Source organism: Lacerta agilis, chromosome 10 (genome assembly GCF_009819535.1).
Source record: "Lacerta agilis isolate rLacAgi1 chromosome 10, rLacAgi1.pri, whole genome shotgun sequence".
In the NCBI taxonomy this organism is placed as follows: domain Eukaryota; kingdom Metazoa; phylum Chordata; class Lepidosauria; order Squamata; family Lacertidae; genus Lacerta; species Lacerta agilis.
In genome coordinates this window covers 62,422,696-62,444,691 of record NC_046321.1, presented here as the reverse complement: position 1 = coordinate 62,444,691, position 21,996 = coordinate 62,422,696, and the positions used below count along the sequence as shown (strand labels likewise).

Genomic DNA, 21,996 nt, shown 5'->3' with positions numbered 1-21,996 from the left:
AATCCTCAACTCTGCTAGTTTATTCAAGAATAGTAAGCTTTGCCACAGGAATAGCACTGGGATTCTCCTGCGGGAATACCTGCTGTATACTTTTCCCCTTAATTTTGTTTTTTTTTTAAAAAAGATTTTATTAGTTTTCTACACTATAGAAAAAACAAAACACAACAGCAACATCAACATAATAACAAATACAACGATTAATACAAAACAAAAACAAAAAACAAATACATACCTAAACTGGAACACCAATCTGTCTCTTACTACTTAACAAAATCTAGTTTCTAATCTTCTTAAGGGACCTCCCCCGCTTTCCCTCCTCTGCCTTCAATACTAATATACTTTGGTAACATCTATTTTTAACATTACAATTCATTATCCATCCTTTTATACTATCATGGAAACTTAACGTCTTATAATATCATAAAATAATTCTTAAATCAATCTTATACTTCTTTTCACTTAAATTGCTGCTGTTAGTCAATTACATATCTCTTCACTAATTCAAAATTCCCAAAATCTTAACATCAAAATCCTAGAACTTAACATCAAAATCCTAAAATCTTAACACGCTATCTTCAGGGTACCATAAATCCGTCCTAATTCAATTTTTATCATTTTCACCCTATTCCCCTTCTTGCCATTTTTCTGCTCTCTCCCATGCCTCCCCACCATTCATCTTTACATTTCCCTCTATTGTCCTTGTTCAGTGTCATCTTATAGTTTATAAATCTCCTCCTTGGGAGCCTCGAGAGGCACCAACTCTCCTCTACCAGCAACTCCATTTCACAATTTTGATTTTCTTCCACTTGTATCTCCAGAAATCTTCTCGCCTTCATCTCTGGACTCCCACTCCAGAGACAGGATATTGTAGCTCCAGCCAAAACATCAGCCCTGTGTCTCTCACTACACCAGGGCCATCCGTTTACTTGGGGTTGCTGAATCAATTCGTCCCATTTCTCCAGCACCTCCCCCAGCTCCCTGGAGAAGTTTGCTTCCAAGTTATCGACATTCTCCCAAATCTGGCTGGTTTCTCTTGTTCCACAACAAATTTCTTTAAAATTGCGCCCTATCCAGACCATTTTCCGATTTATCAGCTCCAATTGCAGAAGGATTGTTCTTTGTTCCTGGGTGATTCCCGGATCTAAAATCAGTTTGAAAGCGAAAGCAAGCATGGTTGGAGAAGACAAAGGGTGTCAAATGTCAGTAATTTTCCATCTTGCGTACTAGTTTTCCAACGCCATTTTCCCTGAGACAGGGTGCCAAAAATAATTCCAAAAGCCACAGAAGAGATATTTCCAAAGTCTTCAATCCCCTCACAGGGATTTAATCCATCTTCTCTGTCAAAGTAATTCCAAACAGCATTGTATCTAGTGATGCAGCTGCAGCAACTTGAAACTTAATTACCTCTCTACACAACAAAGGAGAGGAACGGGCTTCCTTTTAACATCCCTCCCGGTTGCCAATTATTCAAATGTAAATCCAATTAGTCCCGTACTTACAGCAGCCGGGGTTCTTCTTTTTTCTTTGAAGTTAGCAGGAAAAGCTTGGTGCTCAGGTCTGGCAGAATCGCTGCTTTGATCTCCTGGGGGGGTGCATCCGCCTCTTCAGTCCCGTGTCGGAGCTCCGCTCGCTTGATTTCCCCCCCTTACGAGGGTCAATCAAGAGCAGAGACGGCACGTCTGGGACCCACGAGGCCGCGGTCCACGGGACGCTCTTCCCGTGGCTTTAAGGGGCCCTTGGCGCAGACAAGGAGACCCCTAAAACCCCCCGGGAGCCGGAGCTCTTCAGCTCCGCTCCGCCATTATCCGGCACCAAACCGGAAGCCCTTTTCCCCTTAATTTTGATCCCATCCGCCCATTACATCCTCCTGCAATATCCAGATACTTTATTATCTTGGTCACCCTCCTCTGCACATGTTCCAGAATAATCCAGGTGTGGTATGACCAAGGCAGAATACAGCAGGACTCTTCACTTCCCAACGCTATACTTCTGTTGATGCAGCCATACCCCTACACCGCCATGCCCCTTCTGATACTATACAGTAATCTTACAGTTGTGCAGTAATAACAATTAGGGATGCATTGCAACATTCAGTGCAGATCCGTGTGTTGCCTTTCAGCTAGGTCTGCTATTTTCTGTGCACATACATGGGCAAATGATTTGTAGCATCTTCTTTCAGAGTTGTGTTTTCCATTAGGTTCCATTGGACGTAACGGTACTTGCAAACCATTATCTTGAAACTGAAGCTCCCTTGTGTTTTCAGTGTTCTTAAATGCTTAGTTTTGGAGCATATAGTGGCTTAAAAGCTCCCCTTTCATGCTCATTGGGTAACTCTAGGATGCTGCAGATGAGGGACCCTGCTGCAGAAATATTAACAGGTCCCCACTATCATTACACACTACTGGTTGTGCAAGCAGCCTCCTGCCTGTTCAGTCTTTGGCTCCAACCCAATGGCTCCAGTGAAGTGAAACTATGCACATGCTTGTGATTTCACTGAAAGAACAAGCTGCTTTTGAAAGATGGCTGTTCAGTTCAGCAGTGCAAGTGCCTTTGGTGGAAATGAAAATAAGTACATTGCTCTGCTAAACCTTATTCATGCATCTAAATATGCTGAATATTGACCACATTCTATTGGTATACACTGCAAAGAAGCCTAATCTAGAATAACCCTCAGACGTACTACTGTATTCAGAATACAAATAAGCATTGACGTTATAGTAGCCTATTTGATTATTATTTTTTAAAAATATAAATGCAGAGTGCAAATATTTAAAGTAAAGGCAAGAAGGCAGTCTCCGTTTCAGAGATTGTAGCTCTCAATAAGACAAATTCATGGTGTTGTGTAATAATACAGATGGGTAACAATTTTCATTCCTTCCTTAGTTAAGCTATACTGTAGTATATTTTTTGCTGGAGAGGGTGGAAGATGTTGGGAAAGGTCACAACTTACTCTTCAGTGATAGCGACAAAATGAATTGCAGCGCAGGCAAAAAATAAAAATAAAAATCAGAGAGCCATAGTAGCAGGCGGGGTGGGGTGGGGGGACAGGGGACGGACTAGAACAAACGAAAGATCCTGTGGAAACATATTGGTGACTAATTCCACAAGGTGGCATTTTCACACATAATTATGCACTTCCATTTGGACTCTTTGTAATCTTGCTACTAAAATCGGAGAGCATTTTAATGGTCAGCACTTTGGATTATGTACAAAACGACATAATATTATGCTTGTGTTTTGTTCTCAGCCCAGTCAACGTTCTAAGAGTTAACCCACTGCTGCCCATATGGTGTTTTGCTAAGTACATTCACTTCATTGCTTGGAGCTTCTTGCAGATATGCCTGTGTTTAAAATATTTTGGTAGGATCAAATTTTGAAGCTTCTTGCAGATATGCCTGTGTTTAAAATATTTTGGTAGGATGATGAATAAGTGTGCAGGCCTCCAGAGTAGTGTTACAAGATACAGCTATACTTTCAGCAGCTTCTGTAAAGAAACAAAAATAGGTCGGTTTTGGTCTTCTGCCCGAGATGGAATTCATCAGCTGATACACTCATGATTTTCATTTTGTTTTGTGCAGCTGTGTTCACCATTGTGCCTTGTTAAAATGCTGCGAGCTGCAACTTTCATTTATTCATTCATTTAGGAAGAACCTTTTTTTGCCGTATTATTAGTAAGGTGCAAATAATTTGTGGATACGTTTCCACATACCTTTGGTTGGGAACAATAAAAACAGTTTTGCTTGGATTTAAAGCTCTGATGAAGCATGTTAGTGCATTTATCGTCCTTTGTTTATATGTAGCAGTGGCACACAGCACTGCCCTTGCGTTGTTGCTCCCGTTGATAAAACCTGGACTGTTTTTAACCTGCAGCCAAACCGTCATGATAGCCTGCGTAAGCCCCTCGGATAGAGATTTCATGGAAACCTTGAACACTTTGAAGTATGCAAACCGGGCACGAAATATCAAGAACAAGGTGATGGTTAATCAGGACAGGGCTAGCCAGCAGATTAATGCTCTGCGGAGCGAGATCACGCGGCTCCAGATGGAACTCATGGAGTATAAAACGGTAATCCTCATTATAATGTTTTCCTCAGTAGTCCTTGGCTGCTACATTAAACCGTTTTGCATGTCCAGGTTTGTTCCTCCTCTCCCCCACCCTCCATGGTAAAGAGAGGCATGTGTTCCTCATATAATTGTTTAAACAAAACCAAAACCAAATCCCATATGCTTCAGAGTGGGACAGGTGGGTACTTGGTTGCCATCAGCAAAGTTTAGTTTACATTCTGGAAACTCCAGTGTTTCCTGTGTGCCAGATAAGCTAATTCATATCAGTTTCTGCTAGCTCCAGACACTTAAGTAGCCATTTCCTAACAGACAAGAGCTTGTGACTCTTTCAGACTACGGGTCCACACTGTCCTTTCTGCTGTTGGCAAAAACCAGATTAAAAATATCAAGTTTGCAGGGATATGCTTCGCAAGCCAGTGAAATGAGAACAACACAGGGGAGAGAGTGAATCCTGCTGTTGCTATTATTATGCAAATAATTTGTCTCTGAAAATCATAAACGATCTGGCACTCCTACCACATATGTAATATATGTGCATTTGTGGCACATTTGAAACCAGTGAACTTCTGGGTAGATTTTATGTAACCTGGCCAGAATTAAGGACCAGAGTAGTAACAGTTTATACTAAACCTCGCTTGCTGATAAACTTATTGGAGACCTTCTCACAGAGCCCCAAATCTTGACTCATTTCTGCTCAGAAATGCTAAAATCCAGGACTTGTATCTGATGTAGTGCTTTAATCAGCATTAGGATTCACGTTTGCGCAGCAGAGCTCACTCTCTCCTTCCCCCACTGAGAGCCAGTGTGGTGTAGTGGTTAAGAGCGGTAGACTCGTAATCTGGTGAACCGGGTTCGTGTCTCCGCTCCTCCACATGCAGCTGCTGGGTGACCTTGGGCTAGTCACACTTCTCTGAAGTCTCTCAGCCCCACTCACCTCACAGAGTGTTTGTTGTGGGGGAGGAAGGGAAAGGAGAATGTTAGCCGCTTTGAGACTCCTTTGGGTGTAGTGATAAAGCGGGATATCAAATCCAAACTCTTCTTCTTCTTCTAAATCTGTTCTAGTGGTTCCCCAACCTCTGCAGCAGAATTGTGGGTTCAGGGCACAAACACAAATTCTTGCACTAATGGGTTTCTTTTTCACCCTGCTCTAGCCATCAAGTCATTTTACTTAGCTCCGTTAACAATGTGTAATTTGTAGTTGTGTCTTTATCATCTGTTAGGGCAAAAGGATTATTGATGAGGAAGGTATGGAAAGCGTTAATGACATGTTTCATGAAAATGCCATGCTGCAAACAGAAAACAACAACCTCCGAGTCAGGATAAAGGCAATGCAAGAGACTATTGATGCACTGAGAGCCCGAATCACACAGCTTGTGAGTGATCAGGCCAACCAGGTCCTTGCCAGAGCAGGTAATGTGTACTCTTCTCACTGAAAACTGTTGTATGTATCATACTCTTATCTGCAATGGCTCTTGGCCATTGTTCACCTCCTTGTTTCACAAGTATAGGGGCTTCCTCAAGGGAGTAATGCACAGAGGCAGAGGTAGTGCAGACTTCAGTGTTGTGAGATCTACTAGGTTCGGGTGGGTTTTTTTGGGGTGTGTTTTTACTGGAACCCAAAGGTTTGCCAACTAAAACTAGGTGCGGAAGACGTGCAGCTAGAATTAAAGAACTGGGCATGTCTGAGCACAATTTAAACTACGAAATTTATTTTCACTACCAGAATTATTGAACTAAGAACAAAACATATGTATGAATGTGTGTGTGTGTACACACACACACACACACACACACACTGTATATTCTGGCGTATAAGACTACTTTTTAATCCAGGAAAATCTTCTCAAAAGTCGGGGGTCGTCTTATACGCCGGCTGGAGAATCTGCGGTTGAGTATACCTCAAACTCTATATTTTAACTGGAAAAGTTGGGGGTCGTCTTATACGCCCAGTCGTCTTATACGCCGAAAAATACCGTATATGCATTCTATAATGGATTTAATAGCTGCAAACTGCTTAGAAGCCGCTTTGGCATATAAGCGGTATAAATAAGTAAGCTAAAAAACTCACACAAAAGCCTTCATTTCAGCAGCCTAATTTAGATGTAAAATGTTGCTTTGTTGTTGCTATTGTTAATCAAGAGAGAATTGGAAACCCTTTCCAATCTACTGCAAATTGCCCAGAGATCCCCAGTGAAACCCTATCTACATTCTGCCCATTCCCAAACATAGATAATTGAGTAAACCTGAACTGTCCCCCCCCACCTCCATTCTGCAAACTAACCCTTTCTTGTACACATTCAGTAATAATGTTAATAGTAATTTATTATTTCTACCCCACCCATCTGGCTGGGTTTCCCCAGCCGCTCTGGGCGGCTTCCAACAGAAGGTTAAAAATACATTAAAACATCAGTCATTAAAAACTTCCCTAAACAGGGCTGCCTTCAGATGTCTTCTAAAAGTCATATAGTTGTTTATTTCTTTGACTTCTGATGGGAGGGCATTCCACAGGGCGGGCACCACTACCGAGAAGGCCCTCTGCCTGGTTCCCTGTAACTTCCTGTAACTTATGAATATTAAATGCTGGTCCCTTTGGAATCCTGATACCAACATTTTGTGTCTGTCTGCCATTCTGATAAACACACTCTAATATTGGTTGTTGCCTTTTTAAAGGAGAAGGTAATGAAGAAATCAGCAACATGATTCATAACTACATCAAGGAAATTGAGGATCTCAGGTATTATTCGTTTGACATCTTTTGTGATTTTGTCTCGTTTGTGTGTCCCCCCCCCCGAATGTAGAATCTATGTGTAGCTCTACTAGTCTTTGTGGTTAAAATGTATTGTCTATATGTGCAACCTGGTAGGACTCTTGTTAGTGGTTTGGCACACACCATGGCTCTAAAAAGCATTGTTCTTCATCCCAAGGTTATTTCTAATGACCCTGAACAGCAGTTGTCCAATAATTAAATAGCTGACTTTCTAGAAAGTATAATTAGAACAGAACATTATCAGTTCCTGTACTTGAGCTGCATTAAAGTGCATTCACGTAGCTCTGTGAGCATTTTCCACCGGATCTTCGGTTAATCTGTGTTTGGTATCACAGTGGGACACACCAAAGGACCCCAATTAATTATTATTATTATTATTGCCTTATTCTTACCACTAGTGAGTTTGTGACCCTGCTTGGAAATGTTAGACCATGATTTAGCAATCTGTGAATGTACCTTGCGGGGAGCTGCTCATGTGCTCATGCGTCCCCTTTCCTCGTTTAGTATGGCCTCAAGGAGAAGGATAGAAGCTTTTGATTCAATTTTTAGCTAACCACAGTTAGCGCTGAGTTCAAACCCAGACAAACTGTGGTTAGTTCACTATGGTTTACTGAAACGAGCACATTTTCTAATCAAGATTTATTACGTTGGCTTGTTTCAGTAGCCCTCAGTTAAGACTGAGAGCCATATTTGAGCATTATATCTGAACCAGATCACATGCACCAGTAAATGTATTCCCATATTGCCCACTCGGTAAATCTAATGAAAGCTGTTGGTAGAGCATGAAACTTTTAATCTCAGGGTTGTAGGTTGGAGACCCACGTTGGGCAAAATATTTCTGCATTGCAGGGGGCTGGACAAGATGATACTTGTTGTTCCTTCCAACTCTACAATTCTATGATTCCATGAAATAAGCTTATTAGTCTTAAGTTGTGTTGCTGTTGCTGTAATACATTAGCAAGAAAGTACATTGGTACAAGGTGCCGAAACATCACTTGTGAAAACATCTGGCATTAATATAATATTGCTTACATATGGCACCCCCAGGAACCCATTTTAGTATTTTCTTCTAATGTTTGTGTGAAGCAGTTGGCTAGAACCTTGAATATTCTTTTAGAAAAAATTCAACAAAAACTTATACTGACATTTTCCGTTTCCGCTTTCATTTCTACAATTTTCTGTGCCCAGGGCAAAACTACTGGAAAGTGAGGCAGTGAATGAAAACCTTCGGCGCAACTTGTCGAGAGCCTCAACAAGGTCAACGTACTTTGGTGGCCCCTCTTCATTTTCTGCTTCGATGCTTCCCTCCGATAAAGAGACAATCGAGATTATTGACTTAGCGAAAAAAGACTTGGAAAAACTGAAGAAAAAAGAAAAGAAGAAGAAAAAGAGGTACCGTTTAAAACTACATTTGCAAAGAACGCTATCCGTTTCAACCAGGGAGCTGTTAATTGTGAGATGGGAACTTGACTGCAAGAACTGCCACATGAATCCTGCAAACACTTAGCAAAGTCTTCAGCTCTACAGTCTGCAACTATGGCCTGTTTTGCATGTAATGCTGAACCATGGTTAACACTACATAAGCAAGCTAAAATGAGTCTGAGTATAGCGTTGGGCTTCTTCTCCCATGCAGCTGGGAAAATAGCTTTTCTAGTGCTTAGTTTCACTTCAAAGTGAATTCTGGCTTGTTATGTACAAACCCACGATGGTTTGAAGCAAACCCTGGTTAACGTCTAAACGAGATAACACCAGACCATGGGTTGTGAAACTGGCTTGTTAAACTAAGCAGAGTTCATTTTAAACTACAACCTTTTGTTCAAACATTACAGTAAGCTAGGATTCTTTGAAGTGAAACTAAGTGGAACGAAGTTTTTTCTGCCAGCTGAGAAGGGAATGTGCAAACCTGAAGCTTTTGTCAGGCTCATTCTATTTTGTGCATGTAGTGCCAAATCATGGTTTAGTGTTGCATGTGAACTAGCTCAGTGGATTGTGTATATATTCTTACTTGGAAGAGTATACTGAGCTCCAGTTAAAAAATGTAAGTTCTACTAGGTATAATGTAGTTGCTTAATTTGAAAGACACCTATAGCAGCCATTGAGATTTACAATGGTTATTGTTAAAATGGCTTGTTTTTCTTTCTTCATACCCAGCCTATGCCTGCCTTGCAACATCTCTGCATTTCCATACTCCCTTTGATTTCCCCCTTAACTTCTAATCCTCCCAAAATCTTCCATCAACCACTAGATTATTTTAGGCTGTGTTAATAAGTAAAACAAGGAACCAGTAACTATAAGCAGTTCCCCTACAGGTAGACAGCTGTCCTTCATTTCCTATTTAATGACACTTACATTGTGTTTTATCTATGTGCAACAAGTTTACAGTGAAACAAATACATCAGTCACAGCAGACACATTCATTTTCTGTTTGATTATGAGTGTATACTGCTTGCTAACTGGCTGGTTTTTTTGTTGGCTAAATGTAAAATATAACAGCCGGTTGCTGTGGAAGTAGCAGCCTAAGATGAAGACCTTATTGAGAGGTCTTCCCACAAACATGGTGATTATATCTAGAAGGTATCCTAAACTGGGTCATTAGTCTCTCTCTGTGTGTTGGCCATTTTCTTCTGTAGCCAGGAACCAGATCTGAACTCCAGAGCTTCATTTGAATGACTTAGTTTTACATGACTGGAGATGAGCCATTTAAACCTGCTTTTCGTCTAATTCATAATCATTATCAACTTTTGATTGAAAATCCCCAGTGCCTTTGATTTCCCCCTCCCCCTTATAATGGTAACTGAGGAAAGAAAATATAGACTTAGTTTGTTTTGAGTTAAATCTAATTCTCCGGTCAAGTTCACAAGACTTGACAGCTCTGCATAAGGATAACTGAACTAGGAAGTTCTGTCAGAGAAGCACAATTTACATGTAGCCCAGTTTTGTATTTTAGTATTGTGACCATGTCTCGGAGATACAGAGCAAAATCGTCGTGCCTGTCACCTTATCGCTGAACTTTGATGTATGGCTGCAGTTTCCAGCTTCCCCTTGGAGAAACATAGATATCCTTGGAAACTTATCAGTTTTTCCCCCAGTAATAAGATTTGCATGATCGGAAACGGCCTCTTGTTCACCACAAACACTATGTTCCTAAAACATGTTGTGGTGCTGGGTTCTGAAGTACTCGTGGGAGACTTCAACTACCCTGATATCTGTTGGAACTCTGCCAAGAATGTAAGGTCTAACAAATTTCTCAATTGCCTCGCTTACAATTTCATTTCCCAGAAGGTGGAAGAAGCAACAAGGGGGCTATCTGTCTTGGACCTGGTCCTCACCAATAGGGAGGAAGTGATTGACAAAGTGAAAAAGTACAGGGAACCTTGGGTGCAAGTGATCATGTTTTCTTGAGTTTCATTATACAGAAGCAAGGGGAAACGGAGTGCAGTCGGACATGCACTCTGGACTTTAACAAGGCTGCTTTCAAAAAATCCAAGGGTCAGAGAAAAAGAGGTGGACAGACAAACCACAAAAGCACTGTGGTGAAGGCTGGGTTTGCATGCAAGGGAAGATCTGCAATGCAGAGCAAAACCAATTTACTTCCCTAATGGTTTGGTGTGGGGAACCGCCGGCCTTCAGGCTAATCTTGGACTGTCAGAGAGTCTCGTTTAGCCCATGAGGCCATTCCCCTCAAACCATAGACACCTGTCAGTCAACAGGGAACAGGCGCTCACAACCAAAGCAACAAGTGGCGGTGAAAACTTGCTCAGTTTGGCTGTGTCCCAACCATGGACATGCAAAGCAAGCAACCTCTTCGTTTTTTTCTTTTTGGGAGGCATCTCTGTGAAAGCGACTTCCCCCTTGCACAGCTGATGTTTTTTTTTTTCCATTTAACAAATAATATTATATACTGCTTGATTGTAGGAAAACCTTGAAGTTTCCCCAGCCGCTCTGGGTGGCTTCCAACAAAATATTAAAATAAAATAGTCCTTCAGATATTAAAAGCTTCCCTAAATAGGGCTGCCTTCAGATGTCTCCTAAAAGTCTGGTAGTTGTTTTTTCCTTTGACATCTGGTGGGTGGGTGTTCCACAGGGCGGGCGCCACTACCGAGAAGGCCCTCTACCTGGTTCCCTGTAACTTGGCTTCTCGGAGCGAGGGAACCACCAGAAGGCCCTCGGCACTGGACCATAGTGTCCGGGTAGATCGATGGGGGTGGAGACGCTCCTTCAGGTATACTGGACCGAGGCCATTTAGGGCTTTAAGGGTCAGCACCAACACTTTGAATTGTGCTCAGAAAGAGTTTTAGCAACCTGCTTTTAAAAAATATCTAGCCAGAAATAAGAGGTTTTTTTACACTACAAGTTAAATGATATTCTAAATGCTTAGAGCTTAATGAGTTTTGGAAGATTCTTCCAAATACCTATATCTTTCTCAGCTAAGGTATTAAAAAAAGTCTGCATTGTTATCCTTAGCTACTGCATATTCCATTATATTCTCCATTTCAAGTTGGTCTATAATTTCAGTACCATATTAAGATTTCAGCAGTCTCAAACTTAATCATGCACATAGATCTCCACTGCTAGGATGCCTACATCTAATGCAGAAGTTTCACCTTTTCATTGCTTCTGAGATGTGTTTTTCTTTTTTGTTTTTCTAACAAGCACTAATGGCCATATATTGAATTCTTAAAAAATTATCTCAGCATTACAACGATGTAAAGAGTTGGGGGGTTTTCAGACTGCATGGTGGAGTAAGTTTTTAAAGTGTGTGTGTTTCAAAATTTTAGGGCTCAATTTTTTTCAGCTGGGTAGATGTCCCTTCTCGTAATGTGGTTTAAAGACTTCCTGAAACTGAAAACACGTGTAACCTGTCCATTAACTTAAGTTTTCCTGCAGAAGGAAATGTCCAGTTTGCAAACCTTTATAAACCCCCCCCCCCACAAATATGATACAATTGTCCTTTTTTTAAAAAAAAAAAACCAACCCAAACAAAAACAATGAACAAATAGCTATATGTATGTCATTTAGTCTGCTGTTCCTCCAAAGAACTTTGAAAAAACTTGCAGCTAAAGGTCATAGTTTCACTACTAATGGTGATCGTGTGCCTTCAGGAGGCAATTGTGATAGGAACAAGCAAGCCAACTCAGGCATGATGACAGTAAATGGCTTCCTCCTATTGCAGATGCATGGATGATAGCCTTCCTGTGCATCTTATGTACATTTCAGTGGGACCTGCACAGGAAACCTTCCCTGTATGCAGGGTCTGTTCTATTTTCTATTAATTTTCCAGCTGTTGTTCCCTCTATATCCAAAAACCAAGCTATTAAGTTCTGCCTCCACCCACAGACAAGAGAAAGCTAGCAGCAGGCTTGGGAAAATCCCATTGTTTTCAGGAGTACAAAATACCGGTACGTTTAGGAAAAAAAGCCTCAGGCAGGGAGGGGCAATTAGTGGCCACAGAACGCTGGCTGACTGTTTCCGGAGGGACGGAAAACAGTGGGGGACAAGGTGCATGGATGTCCTGAACAGGGAGGCCTCTGCGCTGCAACATCTTGTTGCAGGGTCCCATTTGTGAAGAATGTATTGCCTTTTTACAACTTGTGATCTTTGACAGTGTATTTTTCCTTTTAAAAGAAAGGGGGGAAAACAAATCATATGAAATCCACAAGCTCATGTGTCATCTTTTCTTAACCTTCTTGTTGCTCTCGCTTTTCACTGTCTGGTTTGTCCTTCATTGGCTTGGCCCTTCCAATACTGTACCCTCGTGCTTTTGAAGGCTGCAGAAACTTGAGGAAAGCAGTCAAGAAGAAAGAAGGTTGGAATGTTTCACAGGTTTTAATTAAACTGTCATTTTTTTTTTAAACAAGCAAGCAAGCAAGCAAGCAAGCAAACAAGCAAACAAACCACAAACTGTGCCACATAGATCTAACCCTAGAATTTAATCACATGATTGTGGTTTTTATTTTTTATTGCAAGACTAATTCCCCTCCCTGTTATATATACGCGCACGCACACACACACACAGCTAGCACATAAAACACTGACGCATATACCTCGGTTTAAAGTTAACCAGAGCAGTTTAAAGGGGCTGGGTGTAAACATTTCAAAATACCCATTGTTGAGATCAATGAATATTCTGGAGACAAATGTAATTGTTTCTATATTCAACCAATTTTCCTAGCAGCGGCCTAATTCAACTGAACAGTGGATCAGCAAACCACAGCATATGCAGTAACTCTAGAGTATAACTATTTTAACTTTTTGAACAGCAAACATTTTTCATTCTGGTTCAGATTCAGTGAATTGGGTTATGCCAAACTTCCTTTACATTACTTTAAGGCAAAGTAGACCTTCCTGCACCATGTAAGGCAAAAACACTTGATTGACTTAGATCCAGAGTATCACTAATAATTCCACTGATAATTATAAATACTTATCAAGATGCAAAATAAATATGAACACAATTAAGATATAGCCTATAATTTTTATTAATTTTTTATTTAAAAAACAACCCACCAACAATGAGAAATGATTCCCATGGTTAGCACTTTGCCTGTTATACCTACGAAGAATCAGAATTGTAGAGTTGGAAGGTACCTCGAGATTCATCTATCTTAACTCGCTGCAATGCAGAAAATACACATCTTCTGAAATATTTCACTTCTTTCCTAAACCTAGACCCAAACCTTCTTTCTTAAACCTAAACGCTGCAGGTTTTTTGTTTTTGTTTTTAAAAAGTTCATAAGCAAAGGTTAATGGCAATCTAACCTTAAAATCTGCTCTGCCAAAATTATAATCCGTGTTCCATAGGGCTGTGCTTTGCTAGCTGTCAGTGGCTACTGACCACAATGGCTGTGTTCTATTCTGCCCCCCGAATACCAGATGGGGTGAGAGCTGTTCCAGTCAAGTCCTGGTTGGTCACTGTGTGGACATGATCCTGGACTTGATGGGCCTTTGTCCTGATCTTACCTGTCCACTGCCAGCAGTGGCCTTCAGAGATTATTTTCCCAATTTTGCAATTTGAAATAGATGAAGAATAGGGTAATAGGGTAGGATGATTGCTAGACACCCCAGGGCCTTAAGTCCAAAATGTAATAATAATAAGAATAATAATAATAATAATAATAATAATAATAATAATAATAATAATAATAATAATTAATAAGTGAGAAGCATGTGGGAATAATATCTTAAGGGTGGTGTCATTGGTGGAGTAACTGTATGTCAAACCAGGATGAAATCAGACAAGCAAATCAATTCTGCAAAACTAACGATGCCTACTGAGAAGTAAATCCTATTGAATTCAGGATTGTGGAGTTAGGATTAGGTTAGCCACAGTGTGTATTTTGATTGCAAAACTAGTTACAGTATTCCCAGTTTTGAAATCTAGCTTCAAGGGCGAAGGGAGTTCATGTGGGATTGGGGCTTCCGAAAAAGCAAATCTGTTCCCAGGATGCATTAGGCATGGGATTTCTTGTAAAGTATTAATGATCTTCAGTATAGAGCGTGAGTCAGTTGTGAACTCACGTTTTACAAGAGCATTGATTCAAGTTCAAAGAATTGCATGGAAGACCTTAACATACCAAGAAGCGGGCGGACCAAGATGACTGTGTGGATTATTAATACACCGTAGAGGGGAGAACATTGGAAGCAGGTGAATAGGAGAAGAAAAGGCTATAAACCACCCATTCATCTGTTTAGGTCTGGGAATCCAAAGGATAACAGCTGTGGCAGCAAAGCATCTCGCTTGCCTTTTAGCTCCATGCAAGCTAGTGTCACTTTTTTAAAAAGATACTTGCCCCTCTTCCGTCTTGTGCCACTAGAAATAGTCATATTGGGAAAGGAGGCATTAAGAAAGGGTGGCTTTCAGCTGAGACCAAGAAAGGCTAAGTGCTTAGGTTTAGAATTTGATTGGCTGGTGACCTTGTTCTATCTGTTTGTGAGCTTGCTAAATGTTGTAGACGTGCTTCTCGTCCTATACCTACACCACTGGCTTATTTGCATCTTCTTTGCCTTCGTTTATGACCTCTGGTGTTTCCTGATCACATTTTTAGCTGTGCTTCACAATTATTTCCTCTTTACTGCCCTATCACATTAGATAAGTCTGACAAGAAATAATAATGTGTTAGATGTTATTTATTTACATTTCTGTTCGTCCACTCCATCCTGAAGGCTCAAGATAGATAAAAAATAACATAATATATGTGTGGATGAATCCTCCTCCTCCTCCACCTCCTCCTCCTCCTCCTCCTCCTCCTCCTCCTCCTCCTCTTCTTCTTCTTCTTCTTCTTTTTCTTCTTCTTCATTGTTTTCAGTATTTAAATACTGCTCAATGGCCACAGTTGGTTTAGAAGCGAAATAAATTAATACCACAGAACATGAAATAAAATATAAAACAGAATACAAAGAGCAACAGAACAAACCCATACTAAGACCAGTAGTGGAGAATATGATTAATATAACAGATCAAAAAAATAATAATTGAAAAGCCTGGGAAGATAACAGGCTTCTCCTTATTACTATTATCATTTTTTTCAAATTAGATTTATATCATACCGTTCCTTCTTCCCAAAGGAGCCCAGGGTGGAAAACAAACAAACAATAAAAAACTTAAATTAAAAAAAACACATTCTGGCACAGAAGCTGACTAGGAAAGATCTTTACTACAAGGTTTGTTAGCAGAGGAACTTTTTCAATAGGTGCCTTTCATGTTATGGGGTACTCATAGTGTTGTCAGCCAAAAGGGCCACTACCACAATAGAAGGACCCCTTAAGATAATCTTAGGGTCCCCATATGTGTAAGAGGCCCAGACTAGCACCGGCACTCTGAATCGGACTTGTAAACAGGCTATAAGCCATAGCTTGTGACAAATGATGGTATAATATGCTTACATTCACCAGTCACTGTAACTCTCTACTTTGGACCAGGTGGAAGTCAAAGGCACACTGCATATTATATGTTCAAGTTAGAGATTATTGTAGTGTGTGGATAACTGTAATCAGGATATTTCTAAACCGAGAGTACAGGAGTGAGGAACCTGTGGGCCACTTGTCTTGCGTTTTCTTTGGTAGCCCATAGTTTGCTCCATTACAGGGGAATTTGTCACCCAGCATAGGACTGATGTTGGGTGATTTGCTCTGCCCACCTTTTAAACTGGCCAAGAAAGGTTTGGGGGAGCCATCACACAAGCAGCCCATCTAAGATCCATATGTGTGGGACAGCTAATTTTGAAGAATCCATAAATTGCCTGGGGCCCACTCCTCCATGATTAAGGTTGCAATCCCGAAACACACTTGCAAACAACTGAGGCCTGTTGAACTCAGTGGGATTTATTTCTGGGTAATATAGCTAGGATTTTCTTGGCATTTGTTACACACACACACACACACACACTTGCTAACCTGCATTTCTTGGTATGCTGTTTTGATGTTCCTTCTGGTTCTTAAATGATCTCTGTGGGTAGTACATAATTATTTTATGTACAGGCCTATGATTTTAGGGATATTTTTCTGGCTTCTGTGGTTCCAGCTTATATATTACACCCAGCTTAACTCTAAGCTGCTCTGGGATGCTATAGACCAGCCTTTGCCAACTTGGCGGCTCCAGATAGTTTTGGACTACAAATGGCCGGGGCTGATGGGAGCTATAGTCCAAAACAACAGGAGGGCACAAGGTTGGCAAAGGCTGGTATAGGCACTCTGCGGTTCTCACAGTGCCTTTCTGGTTTGTTGTCTGTCTGCAATGCTTTCCCCTTTCCCATTTGAACTTTACCACCCATTAACTTTAGCTTCACTTCTGAATCTCCAGAATGCAACTTTACGCATGATGGGGGAAAACAGTCGTTGGGATCTTTATGTTCTTCTTGCCATTTCAAAGCATTTGATCTTGCAAGAAGCCATGAAGCTAAAATGTTGAATACTGATGATTGCCCCCCGCCCCTTCACGTTGTCCTTTCAGTAAGCACCAGGGTGTGGCTGGTGCTTTAGCCAGGTTGTTGGTTTGAGGAGAGGGGAAGTAACCCCCTTCTTGTATTTATGACCCCTTTTTTGTATTTCTTACCATAGTACTGGTTAAAGAGGAGAGCACAGACAATGAGCAGGAGAAGAGGGAAGAAAAGGGTGCTTCTGAAAGAGAGAACAATGAACTGGAAGCATTAAGTATGTGATCTTAATATATTCCGTCAATATTATAAACTCTCTCACCTGCCTCCCTGCCTTTTTATGATTCAGAAAGGCAAAACTTTGAACCAACAGAGAGAGGACATAAGTAAACTTCATAAGTAAATAGTAATTAAAGCAAAGCACATGCAACTAATTCTGCCACAGTTAGTCTTATATTTTGTTGTTTGTTGTTGTTGTTGTTCAAGTCGTTCAGTCATGTCCGACTCTTCGTGACCCATGGACCACAGCACGCCAGGCACGCCTATCCTTCACTGCCTCTCGCAGTTTGGCCAAACTCATGTTAGTAGCTTTGAGAACACTGTCCAACCATCCATCCTCTTTCGTCCCCTTCTCCTTGGCCCTCCATCTTTCCCAACATCAGGGTCTTTCTAGGGAGTCTTCTCTTCTCATGAGGTGGCCAAAGTACTGGAGCCTCACTTCAGGATCTGTCCTTCTAGTGAGCACTCAGGGCTGATTTCTTTGAGAATGGATAGGTTTGATCTTCTTGCAGTCCATGGGAGTCTCCTCCAGCACCATAATTCAAAAGCATCAATTCTTCGGCGATCAGCCTTCTTTATGGTCCAGCTCTCACCATAATAGTTGTGTATGGTCCAGCTCTCACTTATAATAGTTGTGTATTTCAGCAGAATATAAAGTGTTCGTTGTGAACTGACTAATGTTAAAATTGTGCTCTGTACTTAAAATAAGGAATTTGTGGAGCAATTCAGTTTTTATCCTCTTTCTCCTTTTCTTACATTAGGAAGAAGGCCAGGAGCTTAGTGACCGTGAAGATGACGAGGAAGATGACGAGGATGATGAAGATGACATGGAAGTTGTGGGAAGCTCAGATGATTCCGATTCCGATTCCGATGAAAAAGGTGACACCAACTCCAGTAATGTTACAGATTTTTGCTGCTGTTTATGCAGAGAACTCATGTCATATCTTCCAAAGACCTAATTGGGCATCTTTGGGTTAGGGGAAAAAGTGTGCAGGCTGCCGTTAGAAGCTACGCCCTGAGTTAAATTAGGGATGGGGGAACTTCTTTTGGCCCAAGAGCTGGATTCAGATGTGGCCAGCCTTCTTTAATGTTGGGTGAAGCCAAAGACAGAAGTGAGTGGAATACAATTATTCTAGTGGAATGAATTAAATAAGCTTGATACATTGAAATAATAAAAGACCATAGACTCTGCACCACTTAATGAACCTGCATCACCATGATATACTTATCTTGTTTAGGTTGCAAATGTCCCACAGTAAGATACTTACTTTCAAGGTGGCACATAATTTAGTATTGTCGTTCAGATTATAGATACAGGGGCAGGGGCAAATGTAAAATCTACACTGATTAGAATGTACATTCAATTTTAAAAGGGTGCGCCTCCATTTTCTATGGCATAACATTTGTTACATGGCACACAACATTCGCAAGCCACGCATTCCAGACTAGCAGGTGTTCTTTGCAGTCAGTTGTGAACATGCACTTCAACTGCAGCTTTCTGTACAGTGTCACATGAACACCCTGGCAGTGAGATCCGCATAATAGACCAATGCGTTCTACTCTTTGGAATGTGATTGCAGCAAGGGGTTGCCATTGGACAGGCTTCCTCAAACTCGGCCCTCCAGATGTTTTGAGACTACAATTCCCATCATCCCTGACCACTGGTCCTGCTAGCTAAGGGATCATGGGATTTGTAGGCCAAGAACACCTGGAGGTGCCGAGTTTGAGGAAGTCTGGCCAGTGGAGGACAGACAGTGCTTGTAATGACATCATTTTCACCTGTTAAGGGCAATATATTAATTGGAAACTAAATTGTAATTTTAAATTGTTAATCTGGGATTTGTAAATTGGTTAATCTGTTTTAAAAAAAAAGCTGAATACTTAATAATAATGGCAAACAACCACCCCACACACAATGTTAAAGGTTAGTAATTTGAATGATCATTTCCAGAAATAAGGTGTTTGATGTAAGTATTTTTGAATGACTATTCCTAAGTTTGTAATGGAGACATTTGACATCTGCCAGACCTGGGATTTTTGCTTCAAAGTTCTAGTACTACACTAAGCTGCTGTATTGGGAGTGTACCATCGTTGCAAAAACAATGTGTCCCATGTTTCTTAAATTAGCATCCTTTTATCAGGTGCTTTCCTAGTTACATACCTTTTGCAGCTATAGAGGCTGATCGGCTGCAGTGTTGCTTGTATTTATTTGGGGTTTTGGGTTTTTTTAACTACAGCAAGCTATCAGGCAGACCTAGCAAACATCACATGTGAAATTGCCATAAAACAGAAAGCTGATAGATGAACTGGAAAACAGCCAACGAAGAACTTCAGACCTTAAAAGACAATATAAGAGAAGCTGATGATGCTACAACATAAGATTCGAGATACCCAACTTGAAAGAGATCAGGTGCTTCAAAACCTGGGTAAGAGAACACCATTGTGAAGCTGTTGTATAGGCCACATTGAGACTTAGTGAGGACATGCCAGTGTCAGTCATACTGTACTTATGACATGACTTCCATATCATCTCGAAATGTAAAGTAAAGTAAAGGACCCCTGACAGTTAAGTGCAGTCGCAGACGACCCTGCGGTTGCGGCGCTCATCTCGCTTTACACAGGCCGAGGGAGCCGGGTTTGCCCACAGACAGTTGTTTGTCCGGTCATGTGGCCAGCATGACTAAGCTGCTTCTGGCACAACGGAACACCGAAACCAGAGCAGCGCATGGAAACCACTGTTTACCTTCCCACCAGAGCGATACCTATTTATCTACTTGCACTTTGATGTGCTTTCGAACTGCTAGGTTGGCAGGAGCTGGGACCGAGCAATGAGAGCTCACCCCCTGCAGGGATTCGAACTGCCGACCTTCAAAATGTAGTGGAATACAAAGTTTAATAAAATAAGATAGCCAGTGTAATAACTCAGTAGAGACCTGGGTTCAAACTCCCACTGAATCTGCCACTTGCCCTCTCTCAATCTAAGCTACCTCATAGGCTTGTTGTCAGCCTAACATTGAGTTAACTTCCCTCTAGCACACTGACCATCACTTAGAGCAGAGCTTTCCCAACTTTCCATGTTGATGACACACTTTTTAGACATGCATCAGTTTGGTGGTTCACAGTAATTCAGTTTTACTAGCAAACACGAGCTTAAACTAACCCCTTTCCAGTCCCGGGAGGAGCACGGGAAACATTCATGAGCCCAGCTACACACTGCAGCTGACCACTAACGTGTCGCGACACACAGTATGGAAAATGCTAAACTTACAGGAAGGATGGATTGATGTGATACTGGAAATTATTTTTTGCGTATCCCTTTTTCGGTTCACACTTAAAGCCTTGGCAAAAAAAAAAAAAAAAAAATGGCGTGCAAGTTAGGCACTGAACCGTATTGGTTCACGATCTATAACTGAGAAATCCATTGCCATTTCTTAGGTTCAGTGGAATCTTGCTCAGAAGAAAAGGCGAAAAGGTTAAATCGGAGTATGAAAAGAGCTCCAATCCATGAATAAAGAACTGCAGAGGCTTCAGGCTGCTCAGAAAGAACACGCACGGTTTACTTACAAATCAATCTCATATGAAAACAACTGAAAAAAATTGCAGCAGATGTGACAGAGATGAAGAAAAACGAGAGGTACTTAAAAAAAAAAGCACAGGATCCAATGCTGCAGCTGTCTACCTGAACAATGAACTATAACCCCCTGGCATGATGGATTTTTATTCTGCTTAAAAAGTAGTGTTAAAGCTGGTCAGTGCAAGACTGAATTATTCTCTATTTGGTCAGCTAGTTAGGGATGTAGTAGTAGCTTACTGAGGCATACATTTCTTGGAGAAGCTATTTATTTGTAAGCGTTCACCCAAATGGTGAGGTGAGTTTCTTTTCACAGCTGCCTTGCTTCCTTGTATTTCTGGCTGGGTGCAATCGCACGACACTCTCACTACAGGGCAGAGACTGCAGACAACTCTGCCTCCCGCTTTGCAAACAGTTGGCCTGAAATCACTCCTGCTAACTGTGGAATTAGCAAGTGTCTCAGAAGACGGTCCTGTTACCTAACTGCTTGTTAGCGTTGAGGTTTCAAATCACATTGCAACAATACTCTCCAAGAGAGTGATTGCGATGAAGGATTATTAAGTATGGTAAAAGGGCGCCAGCCTTATAGCAAAACAAACAAACAAACAAACAGCTTTCTCCTACGTGATTTGAGTGTGTGAAAAGCAAAGCTGCATTTTAAAGGGGACTGAATAATTTATACAGGTTCGTCTGATGAAGCAAATGAAAGAAGAGCAAGAGAAGGCCCGGATGAATGAATCTAGAAGAAATAGAGAGATTGCTCACTGAAAAAGGAGCAGCGAAAACGAGAGGTGATTAAATAAATGTATCTACTTGCGGGTTTTTTATGTTGTATAGATTCGAAAGCTCTGTAAAGGTTTTTAGATGTTAGACACATGCTATTTATCACTGCTTTAGCATGAATAGCTAGATTGAATTTGGTTGCCTACTCATTGTACTAAGCCAGCAACGAAAGTAGATAAAGTTTTCAGCTGATACGTTGCCGAAGATATTTCATATGGTATTGGTAAGCAGTTAATTCATGGGGCTGGCTTGCTAACACGTTAGAGAAAGATTTCAATCCTGTGCATACTTATTTGGGAATAAGCCTTTCAGAGATAGTGGAACGAACTTCTGAGTCCATAAGACTGTTCTTGTTCTTGTACGTGAACTGGGATGACTATTTAATGCTTACCCCTATAGAGGGAAGAATCAGCAAAGGTTCCCCTTCTTTGGCTGGTTGTAACAATTAAGTGAATGATGCATTGAGTGAATCTTGGCTTATTATTGGCTTTTCTTTACAGCATCAGCTAAACTTCTGGAGGCTCAGAAGAGGAATCAGGAAGTTGTTCTGCGCCGGAAAACAGAAGAGGTGCCGGATTATTTCAGCGCTGCAATTAAGTGCAAACTATTATTTGAAATTCCCATGATTTGTAAATCAAATAGGTCCTTATTAGACACTG

The 21,996-nt window shown here is 41.1% G+C and overlaps 1 protein-coding gene across 1 annotated transcript in view; it reads left to right on the top strand.

The window, feature by feature from the left end:
• The window catches only part of KIF21A (kinesin family member 21A), a 97,954-nt gene that overhangs the window by 39,670 nt on the left and 36,288 nt on the right, over window positions 1-21,996 (top strand). The window contains 17 exon segments of the mRNA XM_033163529.1: window positions 3,871-4,066; window positions 5,286-5,475; window positions 6,736-6,799; window positions 8,021-8,224; window positions 12,600-12,627; window positions 12,629-12,638; window positions 16,889-16,977; window positions 17,745-17,862; window positions 19,221-19,273; window positions 19,275-19,332; window positions 19,335-19,409; window positions 20,419-20,470; window positions 20,472-20,553; window positions 21,239-21,314; window positions 21,317-21,345; window positions 21,838-21,844; window positions 21,847-21,905. Of these exon segments, the coding sequence (XP_033019420.1) occupies window positions 3,871-4,066; window positions 5,286-5,475; window positions 6,736-6,799; window positions 8,021-8,224; window positions 12,600-12,627; window positions 12,629-12,638; window positions 16,889-16,977; window positions 17,745-17,862; window positions 19,221-19,273; window positions 19,275-19,332; window positions 19,335-19,409; window positions 20,419-20,470; window positions 20,472-20,553; window positions 21,239-21,314; window positions 21,317-21,345; window positions 21,838-21,844; window positions 21,847-21,905 (1,390 nt within the window).